The sequence below is a fragment of the Xenopus laevis genome, chromosome 6S (genome assembly GCF_017654675.1).
Source record: "Xenopus laevis strain J_2021 chromosome 6S, Xenopus_laevis_v10.1, whole genome shotgun sequence".
Classification (NCBI taxonomy): Eukaryota; Metazoa; Chordata; class Amphibia; order Anura; family Pipidae; genus Xenopus; species Xenopus laevis.
The window spans coordinates 7,514,083-7,537,152 of NC_054382.1; the positions used below are offsets into that span (position 1 = coordinate 7,514,083).

The following is a 23,070-nucleotide window of genomic DNA, read 5'->3' on the forward strand; positions in this document are numbered from 1 at the left end:
TATTCTACACTCAGTGCCATGTAGGGTATCATTTTTTATATCATTTTATTCACACTGTCACAAATCTGTGTTACTTCCGAATTCTGTGTAGTAGTTACACCTGTTAGTTATCCATTTTTTACGAGTTTTTACTGAAGACACAACATCACTGAAAGAATAATCACCCAAAACAAACAAGGGGGCACACGCAGTCACATTATTATCAGATGGGACAGATTTTTTGTAATAAAACGGGGATGAAAGGGACATTTGCAAGGAAAGAGTGTCTCCATTGATTTAAAGGATAAAAGATCTACCGTATATACTCGAGTATAAGCCGAGTTTTTCAGCCCCCAAAATATGCTGAAAAACTCTACCTCGGCTTATACTCGGCTCAAGCGCAAAAACGATCGCCGGCGTCTAAGAATAGTCGCCACGTCTAAGAATATTCGCTGGCGCCTAAGAATAGTCGCCGGCGTCCAAGAATAGTCGCCGGCATCCAAGAATAGTCTCCAAGAAAATTCACCGGCATCCAAGAATGGTCGCCGGCATCCAAAAACGAGACGCCGGCACCTCCACTGGGAGCAGAAACCCTCAATTTTTTGATTGAAACTTACCAGAAGCTGCTGCATTACTCACCCTAGGCTTATACTCGAGTCAATAAGCTTTCCCAGTTTTTGGAGGTAAAATTAGGTACCTCGGCTTATACTCGGGATGGCTTATACTCGAGTATATAAGGTACTATTGCTTATGGCCTCATTTTGGTATACTGGGATTTTGATCATTAGAACAAAGAGTGAGACCGATCTTTAATGGAAATGTATATGTTTAATACACTACAGTAAAAAGTAAGAGATAACTAAATACATTTATGCAAAGTAGATAAAAAAAATTGTACTTTTTTCACAAAAGAGATTTCTATACAAAGATAAGAAAAAAAAACGATCTATAAATGTACGGTATCAAATGCAGAGATCTCTACAAGGTTCATAAATAAATTCTGATTCGGAATATTAGCACTTTCCTAACGTCTAAGAATGAGATAGAAATGATAGAAATCTTTGTCATAATGCACGAGAGTGACAAAACGGTACATGTAAGAATAAGCCATTTGCTTCCGCTGTTTAGAAATGTAGAAAGACTATGAAGGTCCAAATACTCTATAATCCCTACAATAAGGAAAAAGATCATATTTTGCTTGGCTTTAAATGAACAAGTTAGGTGCTAATAGCACTGCGCCTTCTCAGAGGGTAACCATCACTCTTATAAAATATACAATAAACTGTATAATAAGTCCGTTCTTTAGGGCAGAGACACATGCGAAGATTCGGGGAGATTAGTTGCCTGAAGAAGAGGCGATATGTCTCCCCAAACTGCCTTCTCGCCAGCTAGAATCTAAACCGACGGCGGGATGGTCGTTTTCTGAAGTCGCCGGAAGGCGGTTTAAATTCTAGCTGGCAGGAAGGCTTTTCGGGATAATAGTCGCCTGAAGAAGAGGCGGTTTGTCGCCAGGTGACTAAATCTCCCTGAATGTTCTCATCTGGCACTGCCCGAACATGTGAGTTCTTCAGCCAAACTTGTTTCTTTTCTCTAACTGCAAGCCACGCTCACATGCTGTGAGTCACTGACATATTTCATCCTTTTTAATTGGCTGATTCCAGCATGAGTCATCGGATTGCTAAACCCTACAGACGACTAGCACGGGTCAACTGTTTGCAGTAGGAACAAAATATCCAGTTGAGGAAGCACAAGATTAGACTATTTATAAAAAAAAAAAAAACTATAAGTAAAGAAATTTGTGTCCATGACAGTTTGGATGCTTGTTTATATCAATGGCAACAAAGATGGCAGCCAAATGGTTTGCTAGCCCACGTGAACACTGCCTGCCATTTATAAGCAGCTGAAACTTGTGATACAAAGATAAGAAACCTACAACTGCTTTATAACATCTTTATGGGATAGTTGGAAACACATTGTTTTTTCCCTTTAAAAAAGACATCAAAGGTTCTATAAGTAGGAGATTGTGGTTTTAAAGTGTCATGACTTCCTTCAACCTGTCAAAAACGTTCTTGGCACAAGCACACGAGCAGAGTGATAGAATATAAAAGAGCTTGGCTAGGTTACCCTTGATATATACTCGTTGTACAAAGGCACGCCTTTTATAGTAGTAGGTATAGCATTCTGGGATTTATATTTCAGTAACAGCTGTGAAGTCCTGGATTTGCTATCTATGTTTAAGGTCAAGTATAGTACAAATGGAATTACACAGGGGGCATAAAGCCTGATCCTTATATCAGTTGAACATGATTTCGCCGTTGTTAATGGCAGACCTTTCCAAAAGGAATCGTTCATTAGGGACCGGGGCACATTGAAGGTAGACAGTTCTGATATAAAATATTGGCTTATAGTTAAATTATTTCATTGCTGTTTTTTGAATTGCCGAATGTCACAAATACGACCCCTGTTTCATTGCCTCTGATGTGGGAGTTTTCCGCGTGTCTTTTGAGCCGGGGAGAAGCAGTGACTTCATAGCGAGGTGGAGCGGACACGACTTGGTACGTCGATGAACTCGGAGTGTCCGATTGCTTCGTGACGGTTGTTGATGTTTTTGATCGTATTAACTTGTTGCCAAACTGATCGTATTCTTCATACTTTTCTGTCACTGTGGTGGTACCAATGAGTTTGGGGCTTTCTAGTCCTGTTTTTAACTCTAGGATACTCTTTTGTCGATGGGGATTCAGTGGGCTAATCTGGTTGGTAGGGTCTTGAAGACCATAAGACTTTTTGCTCAGCAAATCTTCAGGCGTATCTCCATTATTTTGTTGTGGCTTCCTGGCAGCAGACTCAATGGTGATGAATGAAGGGGAAGCGGGAGAGATGGCACGATTGGGAACATTGCTTATATCAAGTTCAATCTTTTTTGTTTCCGAAACTTCTTGACTAATGACAGACGCTGTGGGTTTCTGTACTGCAAGATGAACTGGCCTCTCTGACTTTGCTTTACTTGAAACAATGCTGATTTTCCGGATATTATTACTAGGGGCCGGGCTTGGAGAACTTCCCAGTGATTCACGGAACAGTCCAGAGAGACCTGCTATATCAGATTCAGATTTTAAATTAGAAACAGAATAAAGTGCCTTCTTGATGGTTTCTTCGATGTCTAAAAGCCTTGCCAAGGTCTGCTCTTTCAGATATTTGATTTCAGTACTTGCCTTTTCCAGATCCTCAAACGCAAGCTCCACAGAGGAAACACTTTCAGTATCAGCTCTCAAGAATTCCGAAATTTCATCTTTCTCGTCTTCTTTACCCTTCAGTGTAGAATTTGGGTCATCTTCACTGTCTACTACCCAGTCTGGGACACTTTCAAACAAGCCCTTCACAGAACGTGCACCAACGGTACAGGTTTCCTCTTCCAGTTCCTTGACTTTGTTCAATACCCTCTGTAGTTCATCCTGTTTCCTCATGTTTTCCAAAATGTCCATTGATGCCCTGACATTGCCCCGAAGTATCTCATCCATGTGGATTGATAACCTTTTACGTTTTTCATCCTCTGTTTCCTTTTTGCGTTTTACTCTCATAACAACTTCTTGGTTTTCACTTTGATGTAGACTTGGTGTAGGTTCTATTAGAGTAACTCCTTTTTTACTCTGGGTAACTTTTGTCTCACTGTTTTGGAAGAAGGTGTTTTCATTTTTGACCCTTTGACTCACTGAATCATTTATTGAATTCTCTAGTGGATGGAAGTCACTGGGTTGAGAGTGATCATTTTTACCTATTGATACCTCTGATCCTTCACAGTTGTTCAAACACATTTCTTGTTTGTATTGCTCATTAGCTTTATAGGCAAAAACTTCACTCTCTTGTCCTTTCCTGTTTTCAGAAGCACAGAAGCTCTCACTTGTGCATTGTTGTTGCCTTACTGTGATTTTAGAGGAACAGTCATTTGTGTTTATAGTATTTTGGGATGAAGTTGGCTTCATCTGACACTTAGCCCTAAGATGTGGAGGAGGGCAGGCACCTGGGAGTAGATGCTTCGGTTTTGGTGGTGGGACTGGCTTTTTCCTCTGGGTTGACGGTTGAGATGTTGTTACAGTATTTGCATTCTCATCCAGAATTGTATCACTTGCCTTGTTGGCGGCATAATCCATGAATATAGGAGCAGGCTTTCTCACCTCCATAGTGTCATATCTTTTGTCTTCTGTTGTGCTCAGCTGACAATTTTCATGTTCAATTACAGCAGCTGGAGGAGGAGGAGGAAAGTAATTTTCAGATGGTGATACTGGTTCCACAGAAGCCTGACATCTAATCTGCTGATCCTCTGTGTTGACTTTAGACACTGTATGGGATAACCCTGCATTTCTGTATATCATAGCAGTTTTAAAGTCACCTTTTGAAACATTAACATTAGACCTTTCCAAAGACTGTAGGGCAGTTGTTAGATTACCTCTCACAACCTCCTCCTTTTCTATGTCTCTCTGTTCTGATGAAGAACTCTGCAATGCTTTGATAGCTGCCTTTACATCACCTCCCCTGACAATATCCTGCTCTTGGTCTTCTTGGGCTGGTTCCGTCTTATCATCAGAATTGAGAAAAGGGTTTAAATAGTTTTTCACTTTCTTGGGAGAGTCAACACCATCATTAATGCTACTTTCTGTACTAGTGATCACTTTCCTTTCCTGATCCTTTTCCAATAATGGTAGAACTTGCTCTTCCTTCTCCTGAACGTTGACATTTTTGGTTGATGCTGTTGTTGCTTGAAAGCTTGTTTCTGATCTCCGTGCTTCATGAACTGAAGTGCTGGATGAGTGCATTGTGGTTGCATCCTTCTGACATCTCAGCATAGACTGAACAGGTTGCACCACCTTCCCATTGGTTTGTTCACTGGAAGACTGAACTTCATTGGTGCTTTTCTGAAACTTGCATTCCACTTGCTTTTGGATAGTTTTGGCTTCAGCTGTAGCTTCTCTTAGGTCCAAGAGAGCAGCCTGAAGGTCACTGCTGTTTGTACACATAGTTGGAAGTATGCTAGATGTTGTCTGCATGGCACATTTATCTTCTTCAGAACAAGTTAAAATATGTTTTACTGCCTTTTGCTCCTTCATCGCAATATTTGTTTGAAGGCTGCATTCATTTCTAGCCATTTCAGTAGGCTTCAATGGCTTACTGTCAGCAGCCACACAACATTTCACCTCTTTAGCTCCAGGATCTGTACAGTGAATGGCAGGATTAGATGCTGTGCACATACTTTCTTTCCCTTTAATAATAGGTTTTGGACTTTCTGCTAACTGTATAGACTCATGTTGCTCACCAAAATTGTTTGTAGGTTGAAATGAAGATTTGGCATCCTCATTTTGAGAAAGCATAATTGCTTCTATTTCTGTTTCATTCTGAAGGCTTCGTAGGTACCCAAGATCTCCCTTCTCTATACAGCTAGTGTACAGTTGGACATTGCCCCTTTCATTTTGCTCACGTGTCACTGAAACTTTGCGCTTGCTTTCTTGATCATGACTAAGTAGATTTCCAATCATTGATTTTACACCCCCTTTGACAATACTTTCGGCACTTGTATTACACTGACTGTATTTTGAAACAGAGTAGATAAGAATTCTGACATAGCCCATTTCAGTTTCTTCCATTATGATACCAGTCTTAACCATGATATCTTCATTCAACAAGATCTGAAGGGTCTTAGCTACATTGTCCTGCACATGTCTTTCTTCATCGTCCCCTGGTTCTCCTGGATGTTTTAGTTGCAAATTGGTTTTATAAAGTTCTCCCATACTATTCTCTTCAACAAGCACGCCATGTGGTTCCAGATCTGTTCGGTGAAGAAGCTGCAACAGTATTCTTTGCAAGTTGCCTCCAAGTGTCTCTTCCTTTTGGATTAATGTACCTGTATGTGTTGGTTGATACTTGACCATTTTCACACTTCCCTCACCCACAGACTCTATAGCAATCCCTTTATGTTCAATTATTTTGTAAGACAGGCATTTTTCTAGAGTATCTTTTACATTGACTTCTTTCTGTTCCAAACTAATTGCTCGTTCAAATTTATCAAGGGGTGTGCTTTCAAACAGCCATGTTGTGCTTTTAACATTGGCTTGAGGAATCTCTTCCTGGCCTTGAGCAGTAGGGATGTTTGTATCTTTGAGGCTGTCTAAAGGCTGAGATTCAAATAGCCAGGTGCACCTTTTTACATCGCCCCGTTGGTTATCTTCACGCTGTACTGTTACAATGCCTGGATGCTCTTCAGAATCTCCTTTTAAAGAATCAATAGGTTGGTTTTCAAACAGCCAAGTTGATGTCCTTACGTTCCCCTTTTGGACATCACTAACGCTCACAAGCCTAACATACTTCTTCTGGTTCAGCTGCTGAGATTCGAATAGCTGCTTATTGAACTGAACATCTCCTTTTTGTACATCTTCAAGTTCTCTTCCAACATATTTATTTTCCTCAGCCATCGAATCGAGCAGTTCTGTTTCAAACCTCCACCTGGCAGCCTTGACAGAGCCCTTGTTGATATCTTCTTGAGTCACAGCTCTGATTACAAAAACCTCTTCATCTTTATTGATCTTATCAATAGGTTTTGTTTCAAACAACCATTTAGCTCCTCTTACATCTCCTTTTAGAACCTCTTCCTTTTTTACTGATGTGACTTCATGATATTCTCCTCCCTTGTCTTGAATAGCATACAGAGGTTTTGTTTCAAATAACATAGTACAGGATTTATCATCCCCTCGGTTAACAGATTCTTGGACTTTCTTGATCTCAGTTTCATCAGCTTCTTGTTTGATTTGGTCCAAAGAGTATGTCTCAAAAACAAACTTTTTCCCCACTACATCTCCTCCTTGGATATCCTTCTCAGGGGGCACTTCTTGAAAACCATTTGTACTTGCTGACATTGAATCTAGTGGATGGTTTTCAAAAAGCCATGTAAATTTGTTCACAGAACCTTTTTGGATGTTTTCTTCTACAGAAATATCTGCCCTTTTCTCCCAAATTCCTTCATCAGGAGTAGCCTCAAAACTTCCCTTCACCCTAGGAACGTCACCTGATGGCATTTGAACAGTACTGGAGTATCTGATGACTTTTTTGCATTCACCTTTGGAGGAAATCTTTTCTAATGGTTCAGTTTCAAAAAGATGTTTGGTGTTCTTCACATCAACCCCTTTACAAGCATCTTGTAAGGTTGTTCTGACATTGATATACTGTTCATCTGAATCTTTGAATAAATCTATTGGTTGAGTTTCAAACATCCATGTGCAGGACTTCACATCACCTTGGATTTGTGTTTCCATATCTTTCGTTTGCTCTGACTTATCATACAACGTATCAATGGGTTGAGTTTCAAATAACCACTTGCATTTTTTAACATCCCCTTTTTGTAATTCCTGCTTCTGGACTGATGAGTGTTTTTCAGTGTCATCTGACTGTTGATGAACAACGTCAACTGGTTGAGTCTCAAACAACCACTTTGCGGTGCCCACATCACCAGATACAATTTCTTCTTTGGTAATTCCTCGAATGATATCAACTTTCTGGGGATTCTCATTAAACTGGTCTAATGATTTTGTTTCAAACATCCATTTATAGTTTCTCACATCGGCACTCGCCACTTGCTCTCGGCTGATGGACGTGACTTCGTGAAAATTTCCCAAGCTATCTTCAATGGCGTAAAGTGGCACAGTCTCAAATAAAGTTTGGTTTGCTTTCACATTACCCACTTGTATGTCTTCTTGATCAGACACTATGGCATTACCCGTTTTCTTAATACTTTCTAATGGAAGAGTTTCAAATAGGTTCTTGAACGTTGTCACATCCCCCTTTGAAATTTGGGTTTCGTCCTTAATAACTTTCTCATTGTTTTCTGAAATTCTATCCAGCGAACATGTTTCATAAAGCAGTTTCCTTTGTTTCACATCTCCTTTTTCTTCATGCAGCAGCTCAACCTTCTTCAATGGTCCTACTTCAAAATTGCCTTTAAGTCTTTCCATGGGTTGGCTTTCAAATAGCCACAATGTGGACTTTACATCACCTGGAAGGACTTCATCTGAAGAAGAAATGTGGCCACTGCAGGCCGTTTTCTCATTGGCACTGGAATCAGCAACATCATGAGAATCTAAAGAGGCCTGAAACATTCCTTCGTCATTGTTTTCTTTAATTGTATCCAGGGGTTGAGTCTCAAATATCCACTTTTTGGCATTAACGCCTCCCTTTTCTAATTCTTCCAAGGAAATCCCTCGAATAATTTGAACTTTCGGGCTGTTCTTGTGAATACTGTCCAAGGGCTGGGTTTCAAATAACCACCTTGTTCTATTGACGTTGTCACCCTCCGTTTCTTCTCTGCATATAGATTTTATTTCATGGATATTTCCATTGTCATCTCTGATGGCACACAACGGCTCTGTCTGAAACAACTTTACTGTTTTCTTGACGTCCCCTTTGAGTTCCTGAATTTCAGACTTGAGCTGAAGGAGGCTGTTTTCTTCTACTGAATTGCAGCGGCCCACTTCACCTAAGGAACATGTTTCAAACAACCGTTTTGTGCCTTTAACATCTGCTCCTTCAACTGGCTCTTTCAGGATTGCTTCTTGGACTTCCGTGTCCTCGGGATATATTTTATTCATGGAGTCAAGTGGCTGTGTTTCAAATAACCATTTAGCTGTCTTTATGTCACCTTTTGAGTGATCCTTCCCTAGTGACGATGAAGGGTTCCCACTCTCACATAGTTGACACTTAAAAACCATTGATGTATCTTTCACGTTGCCACCAAGAACAGCCTCTTCATCTACAAGTTTCTTATTACCCTGATGCTCTCCTATAGCATCTAAGCTCCAATTCTCAAAGATCCAGCGCATAGATTGAACCTCACCGGGCAAAACCGTATCCAGATTTATAGCGGCCTGCTGGTGTGGTTCATCTGTCTTTAATAACTTTGTCATATCACAGGTAACACTGTGCTCTAAGTTTTTCCTTAGCTCTGGGTGCATGTGACGGTAAAGCCTTTTTAATTCATTCACTTGCCGCTGTTCATAGAATTTTGAAAATGATTCTTTGGGCGGAGGCACTGGCATAAAACTCTGTTCTTGACTTGCAGGTTCCTCTGAGGGTTGGATTGAGTCAGGAGGTGGTGGAGGAGGCAACAACACTTCTGCTTTCATTTCAGCATCTTTAGGTGAGAACTTCATCATGTTTTCTGCCATCTTGAAGAGGAAATACAAGTGGGTTTTAACACCTCCTCCATTCTTCACTGAATCGTTAGTACTGAAACTCATTAATAAAGCACACCAGCTATTGTTGGACACACCTTAGAGTCAGTTAAAACTGTGGGAAACACCACTCCAAACCAATGTGTTCCAACTCTGTGTTATTGGGTTAAATGTTTTCCAGAACACACACTACAAACCCAAGCAGACATAAAAACTAAAATTATTAGGAAATGGTTTGTCTTTTCATAACCTAGTTACTTACCTTTGCATTTTATTGACTCTGCATTTTGTCTTTGAATTAAAGTTGCTTTCATGGATTAAAATGCATTACCAGTGTTAGCCCTAGGCATGCTCATATATGTGATAACTCTGACTTGATTGTGTAGTTCTTGGGCCTTTACTGTATCAATATGGCTACAGCTGCTCTGGTCTGGCTTACTATATATGTGCTGGTCATGTGCATGTAAGCAAATAGATACAGCTGCCTATATATATATTTTGGTCCTGGCTGACTATGTGTGTGCTATTTTACTGGGCCCCTGAGAAGTGATCCTGAACAGGCATGACTTGGAGCACGACTTGGACATAGGGTTACCACGTAGCCAGGGCTGGATTTACTTAGTGGGCACCCCTATGCCCACTACTGTTCGTCACCCCTGTCCCCTCCAGGGGGACAGGAGCAACGGGGATTGGTGCATGGGAAATTTAAAAAAATATCGTATCTCCAGTGTTTTTGAACCAATGTGGGTGTGGTTGGGCAGCATGCCGCCCCCCTAAAATCCTGCCGCCCTAGGCCCGGGCCTAGGTGGCCTTTCCCCAAATCCGGGACTGCACCTGGCCGGTATGATGGTTGATTCCAATGTTATTAATAGGGGGAAAAAGATAAATATACAGGAAGGCCGCTAAAAGGTGGTAATTCTATGTGGGCGTGGCCTTCAGGAAGCATCTGAGCAGGTTTGGGAATGAGTGGGCATTCAGAGGTTATTAATGGAATGAGTTAGGAAGATGAGCAACTTATCTTATCTTAGATTGCATGGGAATGAGCAACTTTCCTCCCCCATGGGTAAAAGGGTATTTGTGCCTCCCCTGCGGGTGGTTTCCAGAAAGAGGTGATACCATTTTCATGTGCGAACTCCGGGCCCCCGGTGCACATGCGTGAACTCCGGGTCCCTGGCGAACAGCGGCACGCATGCGCAAATGCTGGCACGCATCCACAAATGCCGGTGCATGTTGGCACAGTTTGTTTTTTCGGGGTGCCCAGCAGATCGGGGGAGGGGTCTGGGCCAGCAGAGGCCCATGAGGGCCGGGGGCCCACTGGGTTTTTTCCCTGGTGTCCCGTTTACCCAGTCCAACCCTGCATGTAATAACCATATCCAGTGTCAGACTGTCAGGCCAGGGGCCCACCAGAAAACCTTTGACCATGGGCCCACTTTCCAAACTATTGTCTTCTCCTCAATCAAACACTTTATTCTCATAATGTTTTATATCTGCTTACTATATTCTTCCATTATTATGCATTTCTGACCATGAAATTAGCCAAATATTTAAAAATAAAAGGACCACTGACACCTGGGCCCACTGGGAGTTTTCCTGGTATCCCACTGGGCCAGTCTGACACAGTCCGACACAGTCCGACGCTGACCCTGTGTGATGGGCCTGACCAACCAGGAATTGTTTTGGGCAGATCTTTAATGTGATAGTCCTGTTTCTAAATATATGATTGTTCCAAATAATTTACCTTCTTACAAATGTATGAGTTTTCTTTTCTGTGTTCATTTATAAAGGAGTCTGACTTTTGATGGGGATTCTGGAAATAACGGCTGTACCTTTCCGTTAGTTGTCAACATGTTTAATGACACCGCAAACCAACACACTGAAAGTCAAACTGATAAAATCCAAATAAGAAATGTCTAGAAAACAACTATACCATGCACACTTTACCTTTTTTTGGGGAGAAGTGTAGATGTCAAGTTTTTCCCCAACTTTCTAAAAGCAAGAAGGTTTGGTTTAAAATAACATCATTTTTGGACTATCTGAACAGTCCTAGTAACAAACAACAAAATCCTGCCTGTATGAAAAGAAATACCCAACTATACAATATACAATAAGAGATGAGAAAGACACTGGGATTCAGTTATTACAGACCTGTGGTTTGCTTAGTTGCTCCCCAGGGTTTTGGTGCAGTGTTGAGATTAAATATAAATATATATATATATAAACACACTCACACACGCACACACTAGGGATGCACCGAATCCACTGCCGTACCCCCAAATCCTTCATGAAAGATTCGGCTGAATAGCAAACCGAATCCGAATCCTAATTTGCATATGCAAATTAGGGCTGGGAAGGGGAAACATTTTTTTACTTGATTTGTGACAAAAAGTCACGCGATTTCCCTCCCCGACCCTAATTTGCATATGCAAATTAAGATTCAGATTTGGTTCGGCCGTGCAGAAGGATTAGGCAGAATTCGAATCCTGCTGAAAAAGGCCGAATCCTTGCCGAATCCCGAATCCTGGATTCGGTGCATCCCTAATATATACACAGCATATACAAAAAATGTGTTGCAACCGCAAAAATAAAAAAAAAATCATGAGGGGCAAAGGTTTTTTTTTTTAAAAACTTATCCCTAGCAGCCCCTAACTTGGGTTTCATTCAGTTTAGGACCAGTAATGTACCTACAGGTATGGGACCTGTTTTCCGGAAACCCGTTATCCAGAAAGCTCCGAATTATGGAAAGGCTGTCTCCCATAGACTCCATTATAATCAAATAATCCAGATTTTTAAAAATTATTTCCTTTTTCTCCTTAATAATTAAACAGTAGCTTGTACTTGATCCCAACTAAGATATAATTAATCTTTATTGGAGGCAGAACCAGCCTATTGGGTTTATTTAATGTTTACATGATTATTAAGTGACTTACGGTATGAAGACCCAAATTATGGAAAGATCCATTATCCAGAAACCCCCAGGTCCTGAGCATTCTGGATAACAGGTCCTATACCGGTACCCTCTTCTGGGCCTGAGTGCAGAACAGTAACGTCACTAGAGCACTGAGGACCGGGTGCCAGCAGGGCAACCAGGAACCACACTCCCTCTCTGAATGATATTTAGGCATAAGCATCTGGTGGGGCCTGAGAGGGTGTGGCCCCCGTGCTGGTGCGATTGCACCCCCTGCGCCCCGCCACCCTTCCAGGTGTTTGCTGTTGTGCGGTCTCTAGGTGCAATGGTACGACCGGGAAGTTACGCCAATGTTAAGGACAGGGAGACGCAAGTGCCTTTGATATAGGGATGCACCGAATCCACTATTTTGGATCTGGCGAATCATTTATGAAAGATTAGGCTGAATACCCAACTGAATCCGAATCCTAATTTGCACATGCATATGCAAATTAGGAGTGGGAAGCAGAAAACGTTTTTTACTTCCTTGTTTTGTTTTCCCTCCCTGCCCTGAATTTGCATATGCAATTCCCATTCGGTACGGCTGGGTAGAAGGATTATTCTGAATCTGAATACTGCTGAAAAAGGCAGAATCCTTGCTGAATCCCGAACCAAATCCTGGATTTGGTGCATCCCTAGTTTTATTACAGCAATAAAGGGTGTACTTTATGCCTGTTAGTGCTCTAGCACTTGTGTCCTAAGTGTTCTGCCAAATCTAATCCAAACCCTAAGGATTCCGTCAAATTTGAATCCTGCAGAAAGTTCTGGGATTTGGCTGAATCCTGAACTGAATCCTGTATTTGGCGGATCCCTTACTTTTCTGCTCTATTACCCTTCCCATTGATTTTAATTGTGTCTACCTTTGTGTCTATCTGAAATAAAAGGGCACACACATGCCTCTCCACTGAGTACAAGGCAAAGCACTACAATAATTTGCACTATGGGAGACATACCAGTTTGGGATTTCTGGCTGTGGTTTCCCCAGCAGCTGCCTTGGAGGGAAATAGTTCCGATCTCTGCCTCACCGAGGGGATGAAGATATTCAGCGCTTGATGAAATTCCCCCCTGATGCTGCTCGTTTGGTATGTGAGTGACAGCAACTCTTCAACTGCAGAAAGGACACGAAAACAGATATTTATATCACCGCTACACTGTTTGGATTTTGTCAAAATCATAAATTCCTTGTGCCGTACCTTGGGGAACATATGCAAGATTCTATCATAACGGTACAATATTCCAAATAAAAATGAGCTTTCTCCTACTAAATGATTGAGGCAATATGTAACATAAACACCTCTTATACATTGTATAGTCTAATTATTAAATACATTTGTGTTATCCCATAGATATACTGTACAAGGATATGGTTGGATATTAAATATTAAAAATATATTAAAATATATGGATATTAAAGAATAAGTAAACCTTAAAAATAAGTGAATGTAAAACTGGCGAGGGGGCTTTTCTAAGCACTTTTGCAATGTACATTCATTTTTTATTTAATTGCAAGATATTAAAGGATACATGTACTGTTAATATGAATGAATTTTGTTACAACAGCACCACCTGCTGGTCATTTTTCCACCAGTCTGACCAGCAAGTAGTCAAGGAAGTTGTCAGGAGAAAGAAAGAGGCTGCTCTGATGTTCTTCTGCTTAGGAAAGATTTGAGAAAGGTTTCTAATTTTCACTTCGTTTTAAGGTTTACTTTAATGAAAACAAGGACACGATAAAAGAAATGAACCCAAAATGTGACCCTATCTGGCTTGTGTGTATCATCGGGATAAGGCTAATATAATGTTTTCCCTAACTACCACCTGATCCTGCCCAGCAGACTTCTAGTAACTGCGAACTTGGTTGAGCCTGAAAAGGGACAAGCATTATTTTTAGGCTAAAAATTGCCCTGTTCTTGTTTTTCAGAAGTTTTTTTAGTGACCCCCCCCCCATTTGAAAGAGTCAGAAGAAAAAGGCAAATAATTGAAAACTATATAAAGTAAAAAACGAAGACCAATTGAAAAGTTGCTTACATTTGGCCATTCCATAACATACTAAACACTAACTTAAAGGTGAACCACCAACTTTTAGTATGTTATAGTATATTCTATTCCTAGCAACTTTGCAATTGGTCTTTATTATTTATTGTTTACAGTTTTATAATGGGGGGGGGTTACCTATTGTTTTGCGAGGCTACAATTTTATAGTTATTCTTTCTTTTTTTATTACTTAACTTCTTGTTGAGTGCCTCACCTAGTCAATATCCAGTCTCTCATTTAAACCTATGCCTGGTTTCTAGGGTAAATAAGACTCTAGCAACCAGACAGTGCCTGGAAAATCAAACTGGAGAGCAACTGAACAAAAAAAATATTAAAAGGTAAACAACTCCTTTAATATCACATGACTTTTTAATCACATGAACAAGGACATTGCTTTTTTTTCCCCCTGTGCCTAAAAGAGTGTTTTCTTAGCAAATATATGCACATTAGGGTTTAGATTTGGTGCATCTTTAATTTAAAGGGGAAATAGCTTGCACCTTACTCTTGTGTGCCATGTCCTTTCTCTGCTCTGAAACCTTATGACAAGTGGCCCAACACCCAAGCAGACTGTTAAGGATTCAATACATTAAGATATTTTCTGCTGTTTATTGATCTGTTACAGCAAAATTAAATAAAGACAGATTTCTTTGAGGTCAACTTCTGTTTTGGGGCATTTGTATATTTCCTTTTTAACCCCTGGAAATGTTTACCTGGCCCCATAAGTAGTGATGGGCGAATTTCACCCATTTCGCTTTGCTGAAAAATTTGCGAATTTCCCGCAAAATTCACGAAATCTTGAAATTTGAAAGTTCACGGAAAAATCGTAAAATTCAAAAGTTTTCACAAGAAAAATCGGGAAAGTCTGACGTTTTCACAAAAAAATCGTGCATTTTGAAGGTTTTCACTAAAAAATCGTGAAATTTGAAGGATTTCACTAAAAAATCGTGAAGTTTGAAGGTTTTCACAAAAAAATGGTGAAAATTGTACATTTTCACGAACAAATCGTGAAAAGTAGAAATTGACACAGGCTAATTTTTGCGGGAGATTCGCGAATGTATTCACCCGTGGCGAAACGTGGAAATTCGCCACAAATTCGTGCCAGGTGAATTTATTCCCCATCACTACCCATAAAACTATTTATGTATAGAAGTGCATGTGCTACTCCAGAGCCCTCAGGTGGCTGTATAATTGCATTAATGATCACAGTTTTTTTTTTATATCATCTGAACTTTCCGTGTCACATTCCACACATAACTGAAGTGTGTATGGAGCCTAATCATTGCTTATCACTAGATAATGTTGGCTAAAAATAGCAGCACTTTTTAGCTCCAAATATTAAGGGGATAAGCTGCTGCTCAGACATTATTGGGGACACACAAGAAGAGGGAACATTACGGATTTGTGCTATTAACAACATTATATTTTATGCTTGTTTTATTTATTTATTTATTTAGTTATTTATTTATTTACTGCACCCACAAGTTTTAAACTGTTCCCACCTTTGTTATGGCTGATCGGAGTTGATCTCGGCCTCTGGTGCTATAAGCTTAATGGCACATGTAAAGATTGAGGGATATTTTGTCCTCCATGTTTTTTCCATAATGCCTGACATCGAAATACCCACAGTAGCCCACTGCATAAAAATAAATATTCACATAATTATGGCCTTAGAATTGCTGGAATTTTCATATAATTCTTGTGGGTACAGAAATGGATGGGCAGTTGGAGACAATTTTTTATTGGCAGTTGGAGACAATTTTTTTATTGGCACAAGGAAAAGATTTGCTGTTTTTTCACAATAAATATGTTCAGGGGAATAGCAGTTAGGGATGCAACGAATCCGCTATTTTGTATTCGGCCAAACTCCCGAATCCTTCGTCAAAGATTCGGCTGAATACTGAATCCGAATACTAATTTGCATAAGCTAATTAGAGGTGGGAAGGGGAAAACATTTTTTACTTCCTTGTTTTGTGACAAAAAGTCACGCGATTTCCCTCCCCGCACCTAATTTGCATATGCAAATTAGGATTTGGTTCGGCCGGGCAGAAGGATTTGCCCGAATCCGAATCCTGCTGAAAAAGGCAGAATCCTGGCCGAATCCCGAACTGAATCCTGGATTCGGGGCATCCCTAGTAGCAGTAGGGGACACAGACCCTGTGACTGTTGTGGTTACACCAAGAAACAGCAAAAGAGGCTGCCACAAACCTGGACCACACCAAGTAGAGAAACCGGAGTCAGATGGTAAAAGTTAAAAATTTACATTTTATTTTCCATAATTAAAAAGCGAAAGCCTGACACGTTTCATGTCCACCAAGGGCACTTAGTCATAGGCTTGTTGTGGGTGAAACAGACCCCCCTTATCAAAGCTTTAGGGGCGTTATAATAATTTTGCTGTGGGGCCTAAAACCTTCAAGCTACTCCATTGCAAATAGGCACCAGATCTGATTTAAATCGATATTTTTCCTATAATATAATTGAAGGGAGAATATCACGATAGCCTTGTTCAGCTGTGAATTCTCTCTCATTTCTGGGGTCTACATTTCCCATTGGATCTTTTTTTAGTTCCCCCCTAATGCCAAATATTGTTCCAGAAATGAAGGGTCCTACCTGTTTGCTCCCATCATGGCTCTGTGCTTTTGTAGAGTGGGCTAGTAGCATTAGGGATGTTCTGCCTGTTAGAAAGAATTTGCCTTCTCAGCACCAGCCTGGCCAGCCAGAGACCTGTCATCCAAAATCAGCCCCTCTAATCCTTATCTGGCTGGCCGGGCGCACAATGCAGCCCATTCAAGTAGAAATAATGTGCACGGTGCTTGTAAATGGCATGTCTGATAGTGTGAATGTAGGAACGAGACAGGGGCTTAACTTGATGGACGTTATGGATACAAACGCTGAACTAACAATATCATGTTAAAAAAGGAAAATAAAGAGGAGGGAACAGTCTACCCGCTTATATGTACAAAATAATACAGTACATCAAGAGATGAGCAGAATGGTTTGAATTGTAAAAACAACAATTACCATTTAGTTGTATTTATTCCTATATTGTTATTGCATGTGTAAGGGATAATCTTACAGTTCAGCTGGTACATATTGATAACTATCTCATTTCTGGCAGTGTTCTGATCAGAGAGATGTAACCTCTGTCATGATAAAGCACAAGCAGCCTTGTTACAATTCTTTTGACTGGCAGTTTTGCCCCAGGTGGTCTACACTTATGGAGTATGATTATACTACTCAGCAAACATGCTCAGGGTCAGACTGGCACATTAGGGGCTTCCAAACTCCGCTCGCAACGAGCGAGGGAGTGGGTTCCATGAGAGCTGGGGCCCACAGTATTTTTTTCGCTGTGTCCCACCGGCCCAGTCTGACCCTGAACCCATACCCATATGCTACATATACCCATGTTATATGAGCTGCTTCATTTCCTGAGTTTGCCTTCTCTCTCTCTATAGGGGGGCAGGATATTCTGCACAGAGTCTTGGACACAATGGAGGGGCATTTTTAGCAGTTTATCAAGGTACTTGCATCAAAAAATGATCCTGTACTGCTATGCTGTCAATGCCTCCATCCTGACTCTGATGAAGGCTTCCCAATAAGTGTCGGACTGGGTATCCAGCACCCACTGGGGTGCAGTTGGATATGGAGGTCCGTGGATCGTGGCCACAGACATTAGCCAGCAGAGATGGGGGGAAGGCAGTGATCCTGAATTGAGGGGGCCATGAGGACCAAGTCTGACCCTGTTCCCAAAGGAGCCTATTGATGCTGAGGAGCCCTGGAGCTGCCACCACCCTGGACCAGACAGCTCCAGGGATCCCAAGCCGGATGCATCAATATGAGAACCAGATTTGTGGCTAGTGAATCAGATGCAGATGCCATTTTGAAATGTACACTCTGAAAATATTAGATGCAATTTGCACCGGATCAGCATCAGCCCAAGTCCATTTGTGCATATTTTGATGCATCGGACACAATTGTGGTTCATGCAGAATGCTGCACTTAGGTTATAAACATGGAAAATGATGCCCAAAAGTGAACTTTGCACCTGCAGAAATACCTTATCCTAATTTGAAAACAGTTGAAAGCAGATTCAGTAATGTTTGATGGTTTTTACAGGGCCCTTGCTGAAAAACTGGTCCTTATCAGTAACGGAAATATTACAGCCGGGGCCCCTGGGTGCAGACAGAACAGCCGGGCACCCTACTCCCCTCCGTACGCAGTTTTCCGTGAGCCTTCACATTGGCTCGAGTATCTTGAGGGCCCCAAGGGGGATGTGGTCCTGGGTGTGATCACACTCTCTGCACCTCTGATAGTTCTGCCCCTGGTCCTTATAGAAAGCCCGTTAGTTTGTCAGTTACATATATACTATACATTGAAAGCAGTGGCCTAACTAGATATTACTAGGCCCACAACAAATAATTTTTCAGGCCCCCAAAATGTCTAGAAGTTGACCTGTTTTAGCAATATTTATTGAAATTGTATATGAATTAGAGCCTCATGGGACCCCAATACCTCCTGGGCCCCCCTGCAGCCGCCGGGTCTTCTTCCTCTGTAGTTATGCCCCTGATTGAACGTAATCTTAGTATCTGAATAAACCAGAATATAAACCAGAGTCATAACTCAGCCACACAGAGTCAATACCAATTAAAAACTCATTTGCTCAGCGCTGGAATTATTTTATCATACTTGGCACTATTCTATGGTCTGCTAGTGCTGTCTGTGTGCCAGAATGATGGGCATAAAGTGATAGAAGGATAACTGAAAGCATCTGCCGCCCATATGATAATCTCAACCAAAGGCAGGGATATTGGTGGTGCCAATGATTCTCAGGGAGAGGCTCCTATAACAGATTAATAAGGGGACTGCCTGTTTTCTTTATTGCATAGTCAGACCCAAATCCTCTTCTTTTCATTAACACGAGTCTCCCACCCTTTGTACCTGGAGAGAGTTTCTAGAAAAACAACAGCTGTCATCGCATGCACAGAGCTGAATGAAATCAGTAGCTGTGGGGTCAGAATGTGACCCCTGCAGGATGCCATTGTAGCTGTGTGAGGTCACATGAGGCTTGCACATGTACCTGCCTCCAAAAAACAACACTACCCTTTGCTTGTGTTTATAATATATTATAACTATCCTTTATTTATAATTATTTGGCAGCCCTTTACAGAGATTATACATCATTCTCTTTCCCAGTGGAGCTTACACTCTAAGGTCCCTATCACTTTCACACACACTTGGGTCAGTTTTATCGGAGCCAATTACCCTGCCTGTATATTTTTGTAGCGTGGAAGGAAACAAGGGTACCTGGAGGGAACCTGCACAGACATGGGGAGAACATCCAACCCCTTGCAGATAGGGCCCTGGCTGGGATAGAACCCAGCACTGCTGGAAGTCAGATCATTAAATAGCAAACAGGACGGGGCACTTCTAGTCATTGACCTGATGCAAGACAAGCTAAATTGTGAGAGATATGATTATTTTGGTGACTATGAGCTCATAGGTGAGGAACTTGCAGTTATTCTGGCACAGGATGGAGGGAGAAGTTCTCTGTAAATACAACTGTTGTCTGAGGCAAATAAAGGCAAAATAGATTTCCCCCGGGGTATTTTAGTCTCTGGAAAACTCTGTTGTAGCCCAGGAATGCAGAGAGATTATTTCCAGAGCAATATATTGGTAAACTGGGGTGCAGCTGTCCCCTGAGCACTAGGGGTATTGGGCTTTAGGGCAAGACAGCTGTCATTAACAGGTCCTGGCTTCTTTCTAGAAAAATCTCAGGCATTTTAAACAGCACTTCGCATAAATACTTTGGAGGTTGTGTATTAACTCTTCCCCTGATGCTTCTTTAAGCACAGGATACACAGCAGATAACAGATAAGCTCTGTAGTATACAATGGAATTCTTCAGAACTTATCTGTTATCTACCGTGTATCCTGTGCTTGAATGGCTGCCCCCATGGCTAAACAGCAGCTTGTTTATATAAACTATAGTAGTACTTATCTGTTATCTACTGTGTATCCTGTGCTTGAATGGCTGCCCCCATGGCTACACAGCAGTTTGTTTATATAAACTATAGTAGTACTTATCTGTTATCTACTGTGTATCCTGTGCTTGAATGGCTGCCCCCAGGGCTACACAGCAGCTTGTTCATATAAACTATAGTAGTACTTATCTGTTATCTACTGTGTATCCTGTGCTTTAATGGCTGCCCCGTGGCTACACAGCAGCTTGTTCATATAAACTATAGTAGTACTTATCTGTTATCTACTGTGTATCCTGTGCTTGAATGGCTGCCCCCATGGCTACACCGCAGTTGTTTATATAAACTATAGTAGTACTTATATGTTTTCTACTGTGTATCCTGTGCTTGAATGGCTGCCCCCATGACTACACAGCAGCTTGTTTATATAAACTATAGTAGTACTTATCTGTTATCTACTGTGTATCCTGTGCTTGAATGACTGCCCCCATGGCTACACAGCAGCTTGTTCATATAAACTATAGTAGTACTTATCTGTTATCTACTGTGTATCCTGTGCTTGAATGGCTGCCCCCATGGCTACACAGCAGCTTGTTTATATAAACTATAGTAGTACTTATCTGTTATCTACTGTGTATCCTGTGCTTGAATGGCTGCCCCCATGGCTACACAGCAGCTTGTTTATATAAACTATAGTAGTACTTATCTGTTATCTACTGTGTATCCTGTGCTTGAATGGCTGCCCCCATGGCTACACAGCAGTCAAATCAGGACTGTCCCACAGAAAACTGGACAGTTAGGAAGTACAGTATGTAACAGGATGGCATGGGAAAAGACTCATAGGATAGGATAGAATGTGAAGGGGCCACGGTCCATTTAGTATAAAACTATCCCTGTGTGTAAACTAAACTTTAGTTGGGAACATACACTGAACAATCATCTATATATAATGGAGTTTCCTGTTGATTTAAGATTTTTTGTGCAGTCTATTGTTCACTAGCTAGCTAAGCATGCTGGGAGTTGAAGTCCCCAATTTCAGGATGCACAGGCAGCATTGTGATCACCACTTTATGCTGCAGTGATTATTATTATAATCCAGGTTGTCCTGCCACGTTGAAAATGCTCATTATTTAGGGCCTCATAGGACCCCCCTATACTTCCTGGGTCCCCCTGCAGCCACCGGGTCTGCTTCTTCTGTAATTACCTCCCTGTACTGGAGATAAAGAGGGCCCTGCCCAAAACCATTGCCATTCCGTTAAGTTGAAGCTCAGTGCCCACTACTAGTGCTCAGAAACACGGGCTGACAACAAACGCATTCCACAATCACTGTTATCAAGGTTCCTTGGCTTTAGGACTCAAATACAAAGGAAAGTAATTTGCAGGAGTCAGAACCAGCATTGCAGCAATTGAAACAGTCAGAGAGCGACCAATTTCAGCAGCAATGACATTACAGTTCAAATTCAAATAATGGGGGAACTCAGCATAGATGTACTTTCATCCTCCCTGCAAATGTTATTAAACTCTAGTTATAGTTCAACAACATTCAATAGGCACAAATCTCTGGGGTCAACAACAGAAACAAAGCAAGAACCCAGTTTTCATATCCAAACAAATTAGAATATCTCAGTGAAGCTGCTTAGGGTGTTAGATATAAAGAACTCAGCGCTACTCACAGGATTGGGCAGGTCCCAAATGACACAGATAATCCAAAAAGTCTTCCAGGCAGCAGGTCTGTAGTGTCCCCCCGGGGCCCTGCTTCTCTCTGTGTGTCCTGTGTGTGTCTGTGAGTCTGACCGTAGGTCTAGCAGCTGTCTTTATCAGGAGAGCCGAGCTATGTTGGGAGCATGAAGACACGGGGCTATTTTTAGGGCCCTTACAAGATACGATTCCCTCAGCTTGAGTCAGTGGTGAGTTGTGGCAATGAGGAAGAAGAGGGTCTCACAATGCCGGGAATGTTGAATGGGCACCAGGCAACGTCATCTGCTTTTTTTTTTACTGAGTCATTGGTGGCTTCTTCTGGCTAGTTAGGTCATTATGGCCCTCTGTAGGTTTGACTCACACTATGTCAACTAGTTATGAGAAAGGTTTCTAATTGTTTTCCTAAGCAGAAGAACATCAGAGCAGGCTTTGTAGGTGCCCTTTAAAGGGGGTGATCATCTTCCAACAGGGTCGGACTGGCGCATTTGGGGCCCACTGGATTCCAAACCTCAGGGGCCCCCATGCACCCAAAACGGTGCATTTTTTTTGGTTTCGCCCGATCAGGGAGCGGGTCTGGCCGTCTTTTTCCCGGTGTCCCGTCGGCCCAGTCCGACCCTGCCTTCCAACATTTGGAACAAGAAAGAAAGAGGCTGCTCTGATGTTCTTCTGATTAGGAAAGATTTGAGAAAGATTTCTAATTTTTTTCCCTAATCAGAGGAACATCAGAGCAGCCTCTTTATTTCTCCTGACAACTTCTTCCTTGACTACTTGCTGGTCAGACTGGTGGGAAACTGACCAGCAGGTGGCGCTGTTGTAACAAAATTCATTCATATTAACAGTACATGTATCCTTTATTATCTTGGAATTAAAAATAAATAAATAATGAATGTACTTTGCAAAAGTGCTTAGAACATCCCCCTCATCAATTTTACATTCACTTATTTTAAAGGTTTACTTATCCTTTAAAGGCTGAGTACGTATATACAGGTCCTAGAATATTTTTTTACACCTCTCCGTGAGTTGAGTTACATTAATCAGCACTAATGACATCACTCAGCGCTATTTATAAGGACATGTTCCACAGGATATTTTGGCTTTTTTTGTATTACAGGTATGGGACCTGTTATCCAGAATGATCGGGACCTGGGGTTTTCCAGATAACGGATCTTTCCGTAATTTGGGTCTTCATGTCTTAAGTCTACTAGAAATTCATGTAAACATTAAATAAACCCAAT

General features: G+C 41.4%; 1 protein-coding gene across 1 annotated transcript; it reads right to left on the reverse strand.

Annotated features, from left to right (window-relative positions):
- Nucleotides 1–649: 649 nt before the first annotated feature.
- xirp1.S (xin actin binding repeat containing 1 S homeolog) lies at nt 650–22,885 on the reverse strand. The gene is made up of 5 exons (XM_041568291.1): nt 22,843–22,885; nt 21,811–22,074; nt 13,086–13,240; nt 11,130–11,174; nt 650–9,182 (listed from the first exon to the last, which is right to left on the reverse strand). The coding sequence occupies exons 1-5, from the start codon at nt 22,883–22,885 to the stop codon at nt 2,388–2,390; spliced, it is 7,302 nt and encodes a 2,433-aa protein (XP_041424225.1). The 3' UTR covers nt 650–2,387.
- Between the last annotated feature and the right edge of the window lie 185 nt (nt 22,886–23,070).